Consider the following 16,861-nt stretch of genomic DNA (forward strand, 5'->3'; position numbering starts at 1 on the left):
TTAAGCGTTTTAACCCTCGCAAGGCTCGCATGGCATCCCTAGCCGTGTCCCTCAGAGCATGTGCAGATCGGCTGGCTGGAGTGTTTACGGACATATATAATCTCTAACTATCCCAGTCTGCTGTTCCACTTGCTTCATAATGTCAATCATTGTTGCTGTACCCAAGAAAGCAAAGGTAACTGAATTAAATTACTATCGCCCTAGAGCACTGACTTCTGTCATCATGAAGTGCTTTGAGAGACAAGTTAAGGATCATATCACCTCTATTTTACCTGACACCATAGACCCACTTCAATTTGCTTACCGCCCCAATAGATCCACAGACGTTGCAATCGCCATCACAATACACACCACCCTATCCCATCCATCCCACCTATGTAAGAATGCTGTTCATTAACTATAGCTCAGCCTTCAACACCATAGCACCTTCAAGAACATCAACACCACAACACCTTCGAGCTCATCATTAAGCTCGGGGCCCTGGGTCTGAACCCCATCCTGTGCAACTAGGTCCTGGACTTCCTGATGGGCTGCCCCCAGGTGGTGAAGTTAGGAAACAACACCTCCACTTCGCTGATCCTCAACACAGGGACCCCACAAGGGTGCGTGCTCAGCACCCTCCTGTACTCCCTGTTCACCAATGACTGCATGGCCACGCTCGCCTCCAACTGAATCATCAAGTTTGCAGTTACGTAACCCTGCACCTTAGAAGGGCGGCAGGTAGCCTAGTGGTTAGAGTGTTGGGCAAGTAACCGAAAGGTTGCTAGATCGAATTGCCGAGCTGACAAGGTAAAAATATGTTGTTCTGCCCCTGAACAAGGCAGTTAACCTGTTCCAAAGCAGTCATTGTAAATATGAATTTGTTCTTAACGAGGGAGGATAGTTGAGAACAAGTTCTCATTTACAACTGTGACCTGGCCAAGATAAAGCAAAGCAGTGCGACACAAACAACAACACAGAGTTACACATGGAATAAACAAACATACAGTCAATAATACAATAGAAAAAAAGTCTATTAACTATAAAATACAATAGAATTGAATACAGTATATACATATGAGATGAGTAAAGCAGTATTTAAAAATTATTTAAACGACTAGTGTTTAATTATTAAAGTGGCCCGTGATTCCAAGTATATAGGGCCACTTTTATTCTTTAATTTTTTTAATTTAACTAGGCAAGTCAGTTACATAAAGGTGAAAAAAAAGAATAATACTTTTAGTCAATGCCACTCCGACATTGCTCAATCTAATATTTATATATTTCTTAATGACATTATTTTACTTTTAGATTCGTTTGTAATGTTGTGATCTGTTAGATACTTCTGCACTGTTGGAGCTAGGAACACAAGCATTTCACTACACCCACAATAACAATAACACAAATTTGATTTAATTTTCATTTCAAGTCACTGAGCTCTTCAGTAAAGGCCATTCTACTGCCAATGTTTGTGTCTGGAGATGTCTCATAATTGTGGTTGTGAAAATAGCAAAAACACTTCTGACACCACTGAACCTATAGCGCTACCGTAAGCGAAAAGATTTGGCATTGCCTTCGGTTTGTTAAAATAGAGCCCTGTATCTTATCTAATCTGGTTATCTCCCTTATAAAGGTTCAGTAAACTAATAGTACTGTTTTGGTTAGCGCTGCTATCGGTACAGGGGAGTAGGGGTAAGCCTGCACACTGAATAGAGAATGTGGAGTCAGGGGAAAAAGAAGCTGATAGTCACCTCCTTAAGTCTGATAAGGGATGTGTACACACACACTCACGCGTACCCATATCACACCCGCTTGCATTCATGTGTGCACATATGTGTGTTTGGTACAGTATATAAGAACAGTCCTGACCCAAGCTAAGGTGTATCCACCACTGGCTGTGATTTCAGGAGTGACCATGAAGTATCTCGTTATTGTGCTGGTATGTGCTGTGCTCGCTGAGGGAATCCACAGGTTAGTACTCACTTTATTTATTTTTCACATTTTCACTCCATCCAGATGCTCTTTTTCCTTAAATTCTCCCTAAAACACAATTTTCTTTTCTCATCTCTCATAGTCAATGATAACTCCTTGTCGCTCTCTCTACAACTATTTGCATTTGCAGAGTTCGACTTCATATCTGAGTGTATCTGTGTGCTTGTTACCCTAGGATCCCTCTGGTGAAGCATAAGTCAATTCGTGAGAGAATGATGGAGAAGGGAGAACACCTGCCCTACCAAGACCCCGCTCTCAAATACTTTCCTGACGAGTTCGCTGGCTCCGCCACCATGTACATCAACAACTACGCCGACGTACGTACATGCTCTAAAACCCAAGCGTATGGTCTATCTAGAATGTTACTCAATGTCCTGTCTATATCTGTCTATGTCCACAGTAGTCTATTTTCATATACCAGAATGAAGTTCTATGATGTAGGCTAATGTAGAAAATGTGAATTCTAGGTCTAACGAGATAACAACCATGTCAAGATAACGTCTAACTCCATGAAGTAGAGTCTAAACCACGCCAACCATTCTAGATCTGATGCGTTGTTGTCTGAATGTATTAGCAGCACCTCTATCTTTTGTCAGCTGTATTTTCCCTGTTGTGTTTTCCAGACCACCTACTATGGAGCCATCACCATCGGTACTCCCCCCCAGTCCTTCCAGGTGTTGTTTGACACTGGCTCTGCCAACCTGTGGGTTGACTCTGTACTCTGCAACACTCAGGCCTGCAGTGAGTACAGCTGGATAGCTTCATGACAATATTACAACTACCTACTATGTGTATCAATTAACTACTACTTCCTCAACAGTAAATGTTACTAACTGTACTACTACTACTACAGTACTGCTACTACTACTATCAGAGATATTTAAGTCTATTGTAACTTCTACACCATTCCCAGATACATTGTAGACAGTATATTTCCTCTAAGTTGTTTGTGTCCCTTCCTCCTGCAGACACCCACACAAAGTTCAACCCCCAGCAGTCGTCCACCTACTCAGCTAATGGGGAAACTTTCTACCTGCCCTACGGAGCTGGCAGTCTCAGTGGAGTCTTCGGATACGACACCGTCAACGTGAGTCCCACCATAACAACCTTACAAACACTTAACTACTTCTAACACAGTTACTCTTCACTACCTGCAATAAAAAGCCACAACAGATACAGCCACAACAGTACATGTACTTCCATTCTAATAAAACCAAAGTGTTTCCATGATGCTGAGTGTGTGTGTTGTTTGTCCCCTCTTTAGGTCGGTGGTATTATCCTCACCAACCAGGAGATTGGTCTGAGCACTGACGAGCCAGGTCAGAATTTTGTTGTGGCCCAGTTTGATGGTATCCTTGGCCTGTCCTACCCTTCCATCTCAGCAGGACAAGAGACTCCCGTCATGGACAACATGATGTCTCAGAACCTTCTGCAGGCTAACATATTTGCATTCTACATGACCAGGTCAGTACTCCTACCATCCCTTATACCACTACTTACCACTACCACTACTTACCACACATATACCACTACCAATACGTACCACATATATAGCACTATCAATACTTACCACATATAAACCACTATCACTACTTACCACACATATACCACTACCACTACTTATCACATATATACCACTACCACAACTTACCACATATATACCACTACCACAACTTACCACACATATACCATTACCACAATTTACCACACATATACCACTACCACTACTTATCACATATATACCACTACCACAACTTACCACACATATACCACTACCACTACTTACCACACATATACCACTACAGATGTCGTCTGTTAATTGGACTGCTTTCAGCACAGGAGGAAAATAATCTTGCAGCAGGAGGATTTGAATATCTGAAAAAGTATTTAGAATTGTTCCAGTGGGCAGCTGGAAGCGTGTTTGTATACAAAGCAGTACCATACCTACATTGTATCTTATGTAGGCTACGTGAAGGCTACGGCATGTCTCGTGTTAATTCTTATGTGGATTATAATAAACAGGCATATTCGTAGGGGGTAGATGTTTTTTCGTTTGGAAAATCTGTTGTTTTACATTAACTGTTTAATTATATGTTGAAGGAAAGCAATAGGCAGGATTAATCATTGTTTTCCTCAAATCCTGTGTGGTCCAGCGGTTACAGCCACTGACCCCGGCACAGACATGTCAGAGTCGGCATGGGTTCAAATTCGGCCCACTGCCCTTTGACTCATGGATCAATGTCTATTTTTGAAGCATTCATTTCGCGTGGTTACAGGATTATAACAGAAACAACTCAAAGGTTAACAGTTCAGGAATTAATTCAGAGTGGTTAAGTTTAGGGCTATGGTTTGGGGAAGGCTTAAAACAAAATAATACAAAATGACGCGCCTATGTATCATCAGTATTCAGAATATTCTTAATCCTCGCAAGAGCATTGTGAACTGCAATAGTGCAGTGGTCTAAGCAGCTCACTACGAACCTCAGGAGTTTGCATCCAGTGCTGAGCAATCTAGTGACCAGCCTGAGACTACATTAGACCCACAAGTTAATTGCATTTATTTAACTGTTTTCAAGAAGTAAAATGAATCAACGAAATGGTCTTTGGATAGGCTCAAATGTATAAACATCTTGACAGCTTTAAGAAATAAAATATTAAAGGCACACAATACAGGCTTCCAATTCACACCAAAGACTAGAACTTTATAAATTATACATAGCCGAACTATAAAACACAGACAAGCATCCAAACTGGAGGAAAGTTTATTGTTCCACAGCAGACCTACATTTGTCAATCAGATGATGGCCCAAATCAGCTCATCAACTCAGCCAGGGAAACAAACAGTAGCGGTTTTCACACCTTTTCACAATTACTTTATTACCGCTCCCTAAAAGACGATGTCGGCGTTACCTTAGTCCTGCTTGCAACCAAAGTGTTTCAAGATATGTTCACCCTCTGTTTGGTATTGTAATCAGAACAACAGAGTACTTTTTGAACAGACTAAGGGTGATTTATCTATTTGACAAGCATTCCATACAATAGAAATAATCTACTGTGGGAATTTACCTGACACTAATGTTGGTGTAGCCTATAGTTACAATTGGTTTCCTGTTTATGTTTTCCAAAAGTGTCTGATATGGTCATTTATAATTAAGATCGAGGGTAAAATATCCCTAGACTGTCCATATTTAAAATGTGTAAATAAATCTAGTAAATTGGGGGGATTGAGATATTTGTGCCAGAAAGGTATGGGCTGGAATGGTAGGGTTATACGTGCTCGCTGAAGGCAGAAGCCCTAACCCACTTCACCCCACGATTGAACTCAATTTTGAACTTAGGATACACTTGAAACGTCTCATAGCCTAGTGGAGACCAATATCTATCTTCTGTTATTAAGCTATATCAAACGACGGTTGTTTATGTGTATAACTGCATTTCAGATACATGTTTGTACATTTGAATGTTGCAGTAATTTGACCCAGACCTAACGTTTCATCGAGCAAGAGGATTTTGATATTTAAATAGCAAGCCCTGATCGACTGCCCCAGCATGGACAGAAAGACAACTGCTCTTTTTTCTATTTCCTGATGCAGCAGGAAAATGATCAGTGACAAAAAAGTGATCAAGTTAAGATCCGACATCTGTACCCCTACCACTACTTACTTACCACACATATAATGTACTACTACCGGACCTCAATATAAAATACACACAGATATCACAGAACCTTCTGCAAGCCAATGTGTTCGCTTTCTAGATGACTGGGTAATATACTTCAATTATGTACTTACTTAATTATGTATATAATCAATGTTATATTCATTATTCCTGCTCCAGAAACTGTATCACTGATATAAGACATAACAGTTTTGAGGAGAAAAGTGTCTTCTGTGAAGAGTGAACCATCTTCTTGCCAACCACCTACTTTATTTGTAAAACTGTTAGATGACTTAAAACTCTTTTTCTGTGCAGGGACGGCCAGCAGGGCAGTGAGCTGTCGTTTGGAGAAGTGGACAACACCAAGTATCAGGGTCAGATCTACTGGACCCCCGTCACCTCCCAGACATACTGGCAAATCGGCATCCAAGGGTCAGGATCAACCACACCAACTAAACATACTTAACCATACACTGACATCAGAACCACTAAGAGACTGGAAAAGCTGGGGTGAAAAATGTCTAAGGCCGCTGTCAATGTCTGTCTGTCTGTCTGTCTGTCTGTCTGTCTGTCTGTCTGTCTGTCTGTCTAACACTAACCCTGGTACACCTCCAGGTTCCAGATCAACGGTCAGGAGACAGGGTGGTGTGGGCAGGGCTGCCAGGCCATCGTAGATACAGGCACCTCCATGCTGACTGCACCCAGACAGATCATGGGAACCCTGATGCAGTCCATTGGAGCCCAGCAGGACCAGTACGGACAGGTAGCAGGAAGCCATTATAAACCATTACAGACCAGTACTAACTGACACCATAAACCAGTGTAATCCAGAAAGTAGAGTTTGGGGAAACCAGTTCAGAACAGAGTTAACCAGTACAGGGATGTTTTGTGTCACTCATGTCTTTGAATTGTTTGTTGATGTAGTACACAGTGAACTGTAACCAGATCAACAGCCTGCCTACTCTCACCTTCACCATCAATGGAATCAACTTCCCCCTGCCGCCATCTGCATACATCCAGCAGGTGTGTGTGTGCGTGTGTGTGTGTGTGTGTGTCCGTGTGTTACCATCTATGACTGATGTTAGGATAATGAAGGCCATTTTAGATGGCTCAAGCTGGTCCATAAGCCTTGTGCATGCCTAAGCCATGTGTCAGTAGTGCATGTGTGTTTATCTGCCTGTGTGTGTGTGTGTATTGCACTCAACATGCGTGTTCTCCTCTCTATCCAGAACAACCAGGTCTGCTCCGTGGGGATCACCCCCACCTACCTGCCGTCCCAGAACGGACAGCCCCTGTGGATTTTGGGAGATGTTTTCCTCATGCAGTACTACTCCGTCTACGACCGCACAAGCAACCAAGTGGGCTTTGCCACCGCAGCCTAAACCTGACCAACATGACCATGACCGCAAACCAACACAGACACCGACCGTTCTTAGAAGTCTACCATCCCAAACCTCACACAGAACCTATTCCACCTCTGGCCATTCTAGAACATCAATCACCAAAGGCATCTATTCTGAATCACCCATAGCAACCTCTCTGGTTATTATAATACATCTATTACCCATGGCAACCACTGTGGGTCAGTTTGTCTTTGGTCCAGTGGGGTTAAAGCAAGCATGGACATCATTGGGTTAAAGCTGAGGTCTTTGTTAGATGACATCTGCTAATATATTCAGTTCAGCTGTAAGGTGTAAGGTTGTTTCCTTTCTACTCTGGCATTGCAATGACAACCTCCTAGTTCCCAGACAACATCGGATGTGAACACAGGTTCAGCCATGTTGCTGATTGTTTCATGATGCTGAGTTGCAATTCTGAGTTGAGTGAAACAGAAAATGACATACAGTGAAATATGAAAATATGATTTTTGACACTTAAACGCATTTAATCTCAAGACTGGATGTATTTGGTGTTTGTTTAGCTTCCATTTAGACTGAATAAACTATTGAAGTGCACAATAATCCTATTTGTTTTGAATCCCTGTATCTGACACATCAAGCTCATGATGCCTGTAAGACTGAAATCACACCTCACATTCACCACTGACTGTTGCCAGAAATGGCAAAACAACAAGAGCGTCTTTATCCAATTGGTGCCTGTAAATATTTCCAACCATCTACACATCTTTCCTATTGAAATATTTATTACATAATGGCAGTAATAACTAAATATGCCATCTGTAATGAACACGAGGGGAGACAGAGAGCTGGTTTCAAGCGCAGGGCGCAGCAGGTGTTTATTGAAACTGACCACAGGAGGAGGCAGGTAGCTGGGTCCAGGGGCAGGCAGAAGGTCATAAACAGGGGTCCAAAAAGGCAACAGTGCAGTTAGGGAAAAGGCTAGTAACGTAGTCCGGGAGATCAGGCAATAGGTAGATAACAGGAAATCCAATAGGTTAAAGTAGAGGCAGGGAATAGGCAAAAGGCGTCGTTAGTGAGGCAGGAAAAAACTATCATAAACAGGAGGAGAAAATCACGGGAAAAACAAAGTTACGAAAGACGTGTGTCACAAAACAAACACTACCTTACAGTGATGGGGTGCAAAGAACTGAACTAAATAGTGTGTGATAATGACATACAGGTGTGTGAACAGGTGATTGGAATTCAGGTGGTTGGGATCTGGAGAGTGAGCTGCGTTCAGGGGATCTAGATGTTTGAGGGTGTGAGTTGTAAGCATACATTACACCATCTGTTAAGTCCTAAGTATCCTCCCTGTGAAAGGGACTTTAATGAAAGCTTCAACATTTAATTTCAGGGGCTGGTGTGTGTGTGTGTGCATGTTTTTTTGTTTCTACACACACACACACACACACACACACACACACACACACACACACACACACACACACACACACACACACACACACACACACACACACACACACACACACACACACACACACACACACACACACACACACACACACACACACACACACACACACAATCATACACTGGCTTAAACTGATTGTCAGGAGCAGAGATAGGAGAGACACACACGTTTGTGACACACACACACCAATTTGTGATTTCACCCCCAGTCCTCATGTACCTGACCCCTCCACCCTTCAAAGGGGAGCATCTCTCTGACTCATGTCCACACAGATTGCTCCGACCCTGGGGAAGCCTGCTCTGAGATATGGCCTGTCACTGTCTGTCTGGGTCTGTGTCTCATTCACCAGACACACAAGACACAAGAACTCACACACCCTCCATCTTTTGCTTTGCTCTCTAAGCAGACAGAGGAGTTCAGCACTATTCTCTATGTTTTCAGGTCCCCAGTTTACAGACACAACAGTGCTTAAATGAGCTCATCATCCTGTTTTCTTAGTTTCTATAAAACATCTGTATATCTGTGGTCCATTAGTTCCAACAGAGGCTCAGCTCTCTACTCCATTGGTAAGAGACTGTGTGAGGCTCAGAGGGAAATGCTGCATTGCAGGTTTTCTAGTGAGAACAGGACAGTCCAGACAGGGCCTAGTACAGATGTATACAGAGCCACTGTGAAGCAGGGTAAGTCAGAAAATACATCGGCGGTAGAAATGTGAAGCTAGATAACTGTCTAAATCAGGGCAGAACTGCATACCTTATCAAAGCTCAATCAGTAACAAAATCAGTGCTAAATCAACAATCATGACTAGTTCACACACACACACACACACACACACACACACACACACACACACACACACACACACACACACACACACACACACACACACACACACACACACACACACACACACACACAGCTACTGACCAGCAAGGACAGAATTTGGTATGTCATCAAATATGAAGTGCTGTGTGAAAATAAACTATTCAGGCCTTTGTGAGCGCTCTTTACAGGACTTGTCACGTTCGTCGTAGCGATGAGACCAAAGCGCAGCGTGATTTGAATTTATCTTCTTTAATTAAGGAAGAACACAGAACGAACTATACAAAAAAAAAAAAAAACGAACGTGAAGCTATAATCTAATAGTGCTGACACAAGCAACTAAACATAGACATAGATAATCACCCACGAAATACTCAAGGAATATGGCTGCCTAAATATGGTTCCCAATCAGAGACAACGATAAACAGCTGCCTCTAATTGAGAACCAATCTAGGCAACCATAGACATACAAAACACCTAGACTGGTCCAACCCCATAAACATACAAAAACCCTAGACAGGACAAAAAACATATATCACCCATGTCACACCCTGACCTAACCAAAAATAATAAAGAAAACAAAGAATACTAAGGTCAGGGCGTGACAGGACTGTTGTTTCTGTATCAGTGTGTGTAGAAACTATCTCCAATTATGTTAACATTAAAATAGACAACTTGGTAAATATTTGGAGAAGTATTTCCCTGCACATTGTTATTCATGACCTTGGAGAGGTGTTCATATCTCAGTGTATTGTGCTTTATATCTGTATTACTGATTAACACGAAGTGCTTATTATGCAGTAGTACTAGGGGATTTCCAATGACACAGCCAAAACAATGGACATCTCCACTCTTTCAGAGCCATTTTGAAACAAATACACAGTTGAAGAAGTACTCAACTTGAGTAAAAGTAGAAAATGGAAAATGACTCAAGTAAATCTAAGTCACCCAGTCAAATACTACTTCCGTCACGACTTCTACCGAAGTCGGTTCCTCTCCTTGTTCGGGCGGTGTTCAGCGGTCGACGTCACCGGTCTTCTAGCCATCGCCGATCCATTTTTCATGTTCCATTTGGTTTGTCTTGTTCTCACACACACCTGGTTTCAATTCCCTAAGTACATGTTGTATATTTTCCCTCTGTTTCCCCCATGTCCTTGTCGGGAGTTGTTTATTTTGTAAGTACTCGTGCTATGTGTTACTGGTGCGCTACGGGTTTTGTACCCATGTGTTTGTTGTTTTGTATGCCATTAGTTTTATATATTAAACTGCTCCGGCTATTCACTAAGTTCTGCTCTCCTGTATTTGACTTCCCTGCCAACAGTTACGCACCCTTACAACTTCAGTAAAAGTCTAAATGGATTTGGTTTTAATACATTTAAGTATCAAAAGTAAATGTACTTGCTAGAATATGCTTAAGTATCAAAAGATTAGATTAGATTACAGTCATTTAGCAGCAATTTACAGTGATGAGTGCATTCATTTTCATACTTTATTTCATAGAGCTCCTTCATGGGAATAGAACCCACAACCTTCGCGTTGCAAGCGCCATGCTCTACCAACTGAGCTACAGCAAAAGTAAAAGACTAAATAATTTCAAATTCCTTAAATTAGGAAAATCAGACGGAACTATTTTCGTGTCTTTTGTATTTACGGATAACCAGCGGCACACTCCAACACTCAGCCATCATTTACAAACGAAACCTTTAAAGAGTCCGTCAGATCAGAGGCAGTAGGGATGACCACAGATGTTCTCTTGATAAGTGTGTAAATTGGACCATTTATGTCCTGCTAAGTATTAAAAATGTAACGAGTACTTTTGGATGTCAGTGACAATGTATAGAGTAAAAAGTACATTTTCTTTAGGAATGTAGTAAAATTAAAAGTTGACAAAAATATAAATAGTGATGTAAAGTACAGATAACTCAAAAAGACTACTTAAGTAGTACTTTAAAGTACTTTTACTTAATGTACTTTACACCACTGCGAATACATTTCTTTATCATCTCTCTCTCTCTACCTCTCATCTTTCACACACCAAAATGTTGCTACATCTTTTCAAATGTTTATTTAGTTGATGGCTCCTGAATTATAGTACAATTCTGGTGTGATGTCTGCCTGAAAGTCCCCTATAGAGTGTAATTAAAACATACAGTACGTATACAGTATTTCACCCATGTTGACTAAACTTCAGCTCATATCGTATTTCTACATTCCATTAGTAATAACACTGTGGACTATTTTCGGCTGGTATTAAAGTGGCTCTAGTGTCAAACACACATTCTTGGGCAATTTCGACTTGTAAAAGCCAGCGCTCTGCTATTTTATAACCCTGGTGCCAGTAATTTACCTGTTTTATATCAACTCGCTTGTGCTGAGGTGGGAGGGGTGGAAATATTGTAGGTGTGTCTTTAAAAACGTGTGCCAAAGTGCAAATTCCCAGCAGCGCTACTGAGGATATTTAATACTCACTGGTCGCTGGTCTTGGCAGTAACGCAGTTGGTTATGGCATCGATTTTGCTAGAGGAGGCGCACAGTAGCCTAATCAGTAGCCTATAACCAATGTCTTATTCAAATATAATGAGCAGCAAAACAGTCAACAGACATTCACGTTTTTTCTTTATATTGGACATTATTTTTCTGATCGGTGTCCTTGGTAGCCTCGGCTATTGACCGGGTTGTTTACCTTTCAAATGGCAAGGTCACTAACAGGCCATATAAATGGTGATGGTAGGCTAATATTATTATAGAGTTTAACTTTTGGGCATTGTCCAATTGTTCATGGCTCGAATATGCAGTGCATTTAAGAAATGTGAATGGAATGTGTGTAGACAAATATTTCCATGTTAAAGTCAATAACAAAAACTAGATTGGCTACATGTTTGTTATAACTAGGCCTAGTGTAGGGTTACTGTATACTATTTAATAAACTATGTTCAATGGATAGGAAAAACATCCATGCCTCAGGTCGAAGAGCCCTTAGTCCTACATGTTTACACATTGCCTTATGCTCATGGAACAAGACATTCGATTCATGATATTGTGTTTTTGACCCAATCCTATTAAGAAACATTGCTGTTTTAAAAACAGATTGATTGTTTTTTGTTTAATTTCATTAAAAACCAAACTTATTAGAAAGATTCACCATTCATGAGTTTATGTTGAGCACACACATGGCTCGAATACAATGGAATATCTTCTGCTATTTCTGGAGAAGTGCAAATATGATGTAAAACTAATTCTCTGATAATTTACACATCAAAGAAAATTTTTGTTGTACATATTAAAGAAAAGTGTCCCAGCTCAACAAAATCATCTTTCCTGGTTTACCATGGTAAATCTCCTGTGGCAATTCATCGACACTTTGTATGAATGTAAACTAATGTTGGTGTAGCCTACTGTTATTATATTATTTGTTTCCTATTTATGTTATCCAAAAGTGCCTGGTGTGGTCATTTCTTATCAAGATTGGGGGTACTCTATCCTACACTGTCCATATTGGAAATGTGTAACTAAACCAAGTCAATCGTGGGGATTGAGTTACTTGTGCCAGAAGGGTGTGGGCAGGAATCAAACCCAAGCCAACACGGTAGACATATACAGTACCAGTTTGGACACACCTACTCGTTGCTTTATTTTTACTATTTTCTACAACTTAGAATAATAGTGAAGACATCAAAACTATGAAATAACACATATGGAATCATGTAGTAACCAAAAAACTGTTAAACAAAAATATATTTTAGATTTTACGTTCTCCACCCTTTGCCTTGATGACAGCTTTGCACACTCTTGGCATTCTTTCAACCAGCTTCATGAGGAATGCTTTTCCAAAAGTCTTGAAGGAGTTCCCACATATGCTGAGAGCATGTTGGCTGCTTTTCCTTTACACTGTGGTCCAACTCATCCCAAACCATCTCAATTGGGTTGAGGTCGGGTGATTGTGGGTGATTGATGCAGTACTCCATCACTCTCCTTGCTCAAATAGCCCTTACTAAGTCCCACTAAGCGCAAACCAGATGGGATGGCATATCGCTGCAGAATGCTGTTGAAGCCATGCTGGTTAAGTGTGTCTTGAATTGAAAATAAATCACTGACAGTGTCACCAGCCAAGCACCATCACACCACCTCCTCCATGCTTCATGGTGGGAACCACACATGCGGAGATCATCCATTCTCCCACTCTGCATCTCACAAAGACACAGCGGTTGGAACCAAAAGTCTCAAATTTGGACTCATCAGAACAAAGGACAGATTTCTACTGGTCTAATGTCCATTGCTCGTGTTTCTTGGCCCAAGCAAGTCTCTTCTTATTATTGGTGTCCTTTAGTAGTGGTTTCTTTGCAGCGATTTGACCATGAAGGCCTGATTCACACAGTCTCCTCTGAACAGTTTATGTTGAGATGTGTCTGTTACTTGAACTCTGTGAAGGATTTACAGTTGAAGTCAGAAGTTTACATACACCTTAGCCATATACATTTAAACTCAGTTCTTCACAATTCCTGACATTTAATCCTAGTAAAGATTCCCTGTCTTAGGTCAGTTAGGATCACCACTTTATTTTAAGAATGTGAACTGTCAGAATAATAGTAGAGAGAATTATTTATTTCAGCTTTTATTTCTTTCATCACATTCCCATTGGGTGCCATGAAGCCGGCTCAACGTGTCTGGCCTCCAGTGCGTCTCCTCGGGCCGGCTTACATGGCACCAGCCTTACGCATGGTGTCCCCGGTTCGCCTACATAGCCCGGTGCGGGTTATTCCACCTCCCCGCACTGGTCGGGCGACGGGGAGCATACAACCAGGTAAGGTTGGGCAGGCTCAGTGTTCAAGGGAGCCAGTACGCCTGCACGGTCCGGTATTTCCGGCGCCACCTCCCCGCTCCAGCCCAGTACCACCAGTGCCTACACCACGCACCAGGCTTCCTGTGCATCTCCAGAGCCCTGTTCCTCCTCCACGCACTCTCCCTGTGGTGCGTGTCTCCAGCCCAGTGCCTCCAGTTCCGGCACCACGCATCAAGCCTCCTGTGCATCTCCAGAGCCCTGTACGCACTGTTCCTTCTCCCCGTACTCGCCCTGATGTGCGTGCCCTCAGCCCGGTACCACCAGTGCCGGTACCACGCACCAGGCCTATAGTACGCCTTGAGAGTCCAGTGTGCCCTGTTGTTGTTCCCCGCACTAGCCTGATGGTGCGTGTCCTTAGCCCAGTGCCTCCAGTTCCGGCACCACGCACCAGGCCTACAGTGCGCCTCATCCGGCCAGAGCTGCCCGTCTGCCCAGTGCCACCTGAGCCATCCGTCTGCCCAGTGCCACCTGAGCCATCCGTCTGCCCAGTGCCATCTGAGCCATCCGTCTGCCCAGTGCCATCTGAGCCATCCGTCTACCCAGCACCATCTGAGCCATCCGTCTACCCAGCGCCATCTGAGCCATCCGTCTACCCAGCGCCATCTGAGCCATCCGTCTGTCCCGAGCCATTAGAGCCACCCGTCTGTCCCGAGCCGTCAGAGCCGTTCGTCAGTCAGGAGCCGCTAGAGCCGCCAACCAGACAGGATCTGCCAGAGCCGCCAACCAGACAGGATATGCCAGAGCCGCCAACCAGACAGGATCTGCCAGAGCCGTCAGCAAGCCAGGATCTGCCAGAGCCGTCAGCGAGCCAGGATCGTCCAGAGCCGCCAGCGAACCATGAGCGTCCAGAGCCGCCAGCGAACCATGAGCGTCCAGAGCCGCCAGCGAGCCATGAGCGTCCAGAGCCGTCAGCCAGCCATGAGCGTCCAGAGCCGTCAGCCAGCCATGAGCGTCCAGAGCCGTCAGCCAGCCATGAGCGTCCAGAGCCGTCAGCCAGCCATGAGCGTCCAGAGCCGTCAGCCAGCCATGAGCGTCCAGAGCCGTCAGCCAGCCATGAGCGTCCAGAGCCGTCAGCCAGCCATGAGCGTCCAGAGCCGTCAGCCAGCCATGAGCTGCCTCTCAGCCTAGAGCTGCCATTAATCCAGAACTGCCCCTCAGTCCAGAGCTGTCTCTCTGTCCGGAGCTTCCCTTCAGTCCGGAGTTGCCCCTCTATCCTGAGCTACCTCTCTATCCTGACCTACCTCTCTGTCCTGAGCTACCTCTCTGTCCTGAGCTACCTTATCTCGGTGCTGCCCCTTGTCCCGGTGCTGCCCCTTATCTTGATGTTACCCTTTAAATTAAGTGGGTGTAATAGGAGGGTGGTCATTCGGAGGGGGAGACGTAAGCTGGGATTGACTATGGTGGGGTGGGGACCTCGCCCAGAGCCTGAGCCACCACCGTGGTCAGATGCCCACCCAGACCCTCCCCTAGACTTTTGGTGGTGCGTCCGGAGAACGCACCTTGAGGGGGGGGGTTATGTCACGTTCCTGACCTGTTTTCTGTTATTTTTGTATGTGTTAGTCGGTCAGGGCGTGAGTTTGGGTGGGCAGTCTATGTTATGTGTTTCTATGTTGGTTAATGGTTGACCTGATATGGTTCTCAATTAGAGGCAGGTGGTTTACATTTCCTCTGATTGAGAGCCATATTAAGGTAGGTGGTTTCACATTGTTTGTTGTGGGTGGTTGTCTTCCGTGTCTGTGTCTGTTGCGCCACACGGGACTGTTTCGGTTTGTTTGTGCGTTCGTTTGTGTAGTCATTTTCCTGTTCGTGCGTTCTTCGTTGTTATGTAAGTTCTCATGTCCAGGTCTGTCTACATCGTTTTGTTATTTTGTATCAATTCAAGTGTTCTTCGTGTTTTCGGTTTTGTTTAATAAATTACTATGTCCTATCACAATGCTGCGCTTTGGTCCAATCCCTACTCCTCCTCTTCAGACGAAGAGGAGGAGAACACCCGTTACACAGGGCTTGTTCCTCCCCATTAATCAGTTAACAGAAGGAATTGGGTATGCCAATTTCCCATTTAAGGTGGAGCATCAGGTCTTTACTTATTTGGGGATAAAGGTCACACACTCATTTAAGACTCTGTTTAAATATAACTTCAAAACACTCCTGGAGTGCACTAAGCATGATTTCATAAGGTGGTCGTCTCTTCCCATTTCATTAACAGGTCGCAATAATTCTGTTTAGAAAACTAAAACTATACTACCTAGGTTATTGTACTTTTCCAAATGATCACCATTTTTCTGCCAAAGTCAATGTTCAAACAACTGGACAGCTACATTTCCAACTTCATTTGGAATAAGTCAAATACATGAATGAGAAAGGTATATCTAGAGAGACCTAAACCCACGGGCCTTCCTAATTTTTTACACTGCTACCGGTCAGCAAATATATTGAAATGTGTTTATTGGGTTTCTACATTAGAAAACCAGGGAGTTACAGTCAAGCCTTCCAACTTCTCCGGTCTCGCTCCTGTGCTTCCCAATGCCCATGAACCTTGGCACCCATGTTTTGAAACCCAAGATTAGGAAGTCCCTTAAAACTTCTTGTCAATAGGGGGGCGCTGTTTTCACTTTGGAAAAAATCGTGCCCAATTTAAACGGCCCTGTACTCTATTCTAGATCATACAATACGCATATTATTATTACTATTGGATAGAAAACACTCTCAAGTTTCTAAAACTGTTTGAATTATATCTGTG

General features: G+C 43.2%; 2 protein-coding genes across 3 annotated transcripts in view; one reads left to right on the forward strand and one right to left on the reverse strand.

Moving 5' to 3' along the window:
- Positions 1-16,861, reverse strand: part of mapk8ip2 (mitogen-activated protein kinase 8 interacting protein 2) — a 132,077-nt gene that overhangs the window by 82,551 nt on the left and 32,665 nt on the right. The window lies entirely within an intron of this gene.
- On the forward strand, positions 1,845-7,588 carry LOC139584608 (gastricsin-like). The gene is made up of 9 exons (XM_071416655.1): positions 1,845-1,950; positions 2,147-2,288; positions 2,595-2,712; positions 2,940-3,058; positions 3,236-3,435; positions 5,943-6,059; positions 6,243-6,390; positions 6,552-6,650; positions 6,857-7,588. Exons 1-9 carry the CDS (start codon positions 1,895-1,897, stop codon positions 7,007-7,009), a joined length of 1,152 nt encoding a protein of 383 aa, XP_071272756.1. The 5' UTR covers positions 1,845-1,894; the 3' UTR covers positions 7,010-7,588.

Source organism: Salvelinus alpinus, chromosome 9 (assembly GCF_045679555.1).
Source record: "Salvelinus alpinus chromosome 9, SLU_Salpinus.1, whole genome shotgun sequence".
Classification (NCBI taxonomy): domain Eukaryota; kingdom Metazoa; phylum Chordata; class Actinopteri; order Salmoniformes; family Salmonidae; genus Salvelinus; species Salvelinus alpinus.

Coding starts and splice junctions, on each gene's coding strand:
- LOC139584608 (XM_071416655.1), top strand. CDS start 1,895: ATGAAGTATCTCGTTATTGTGCTGGTATGTGCTGTGCTCGCTGAGGGA. Junction 2,289..2,594: donor ACATCAACAACTACGCCGAC/GTACGTACATGC, acceptor TGTGTTTTCCAG/ACCACCTACTATGGAGCCAT. Junction 6,651..6,856: donor CATCTGCATACATCCAGCAG/GTGTGTGTGTGC, acceptor CTCTCTATCCAG/AACAACCAGGTCTGCTCCGT.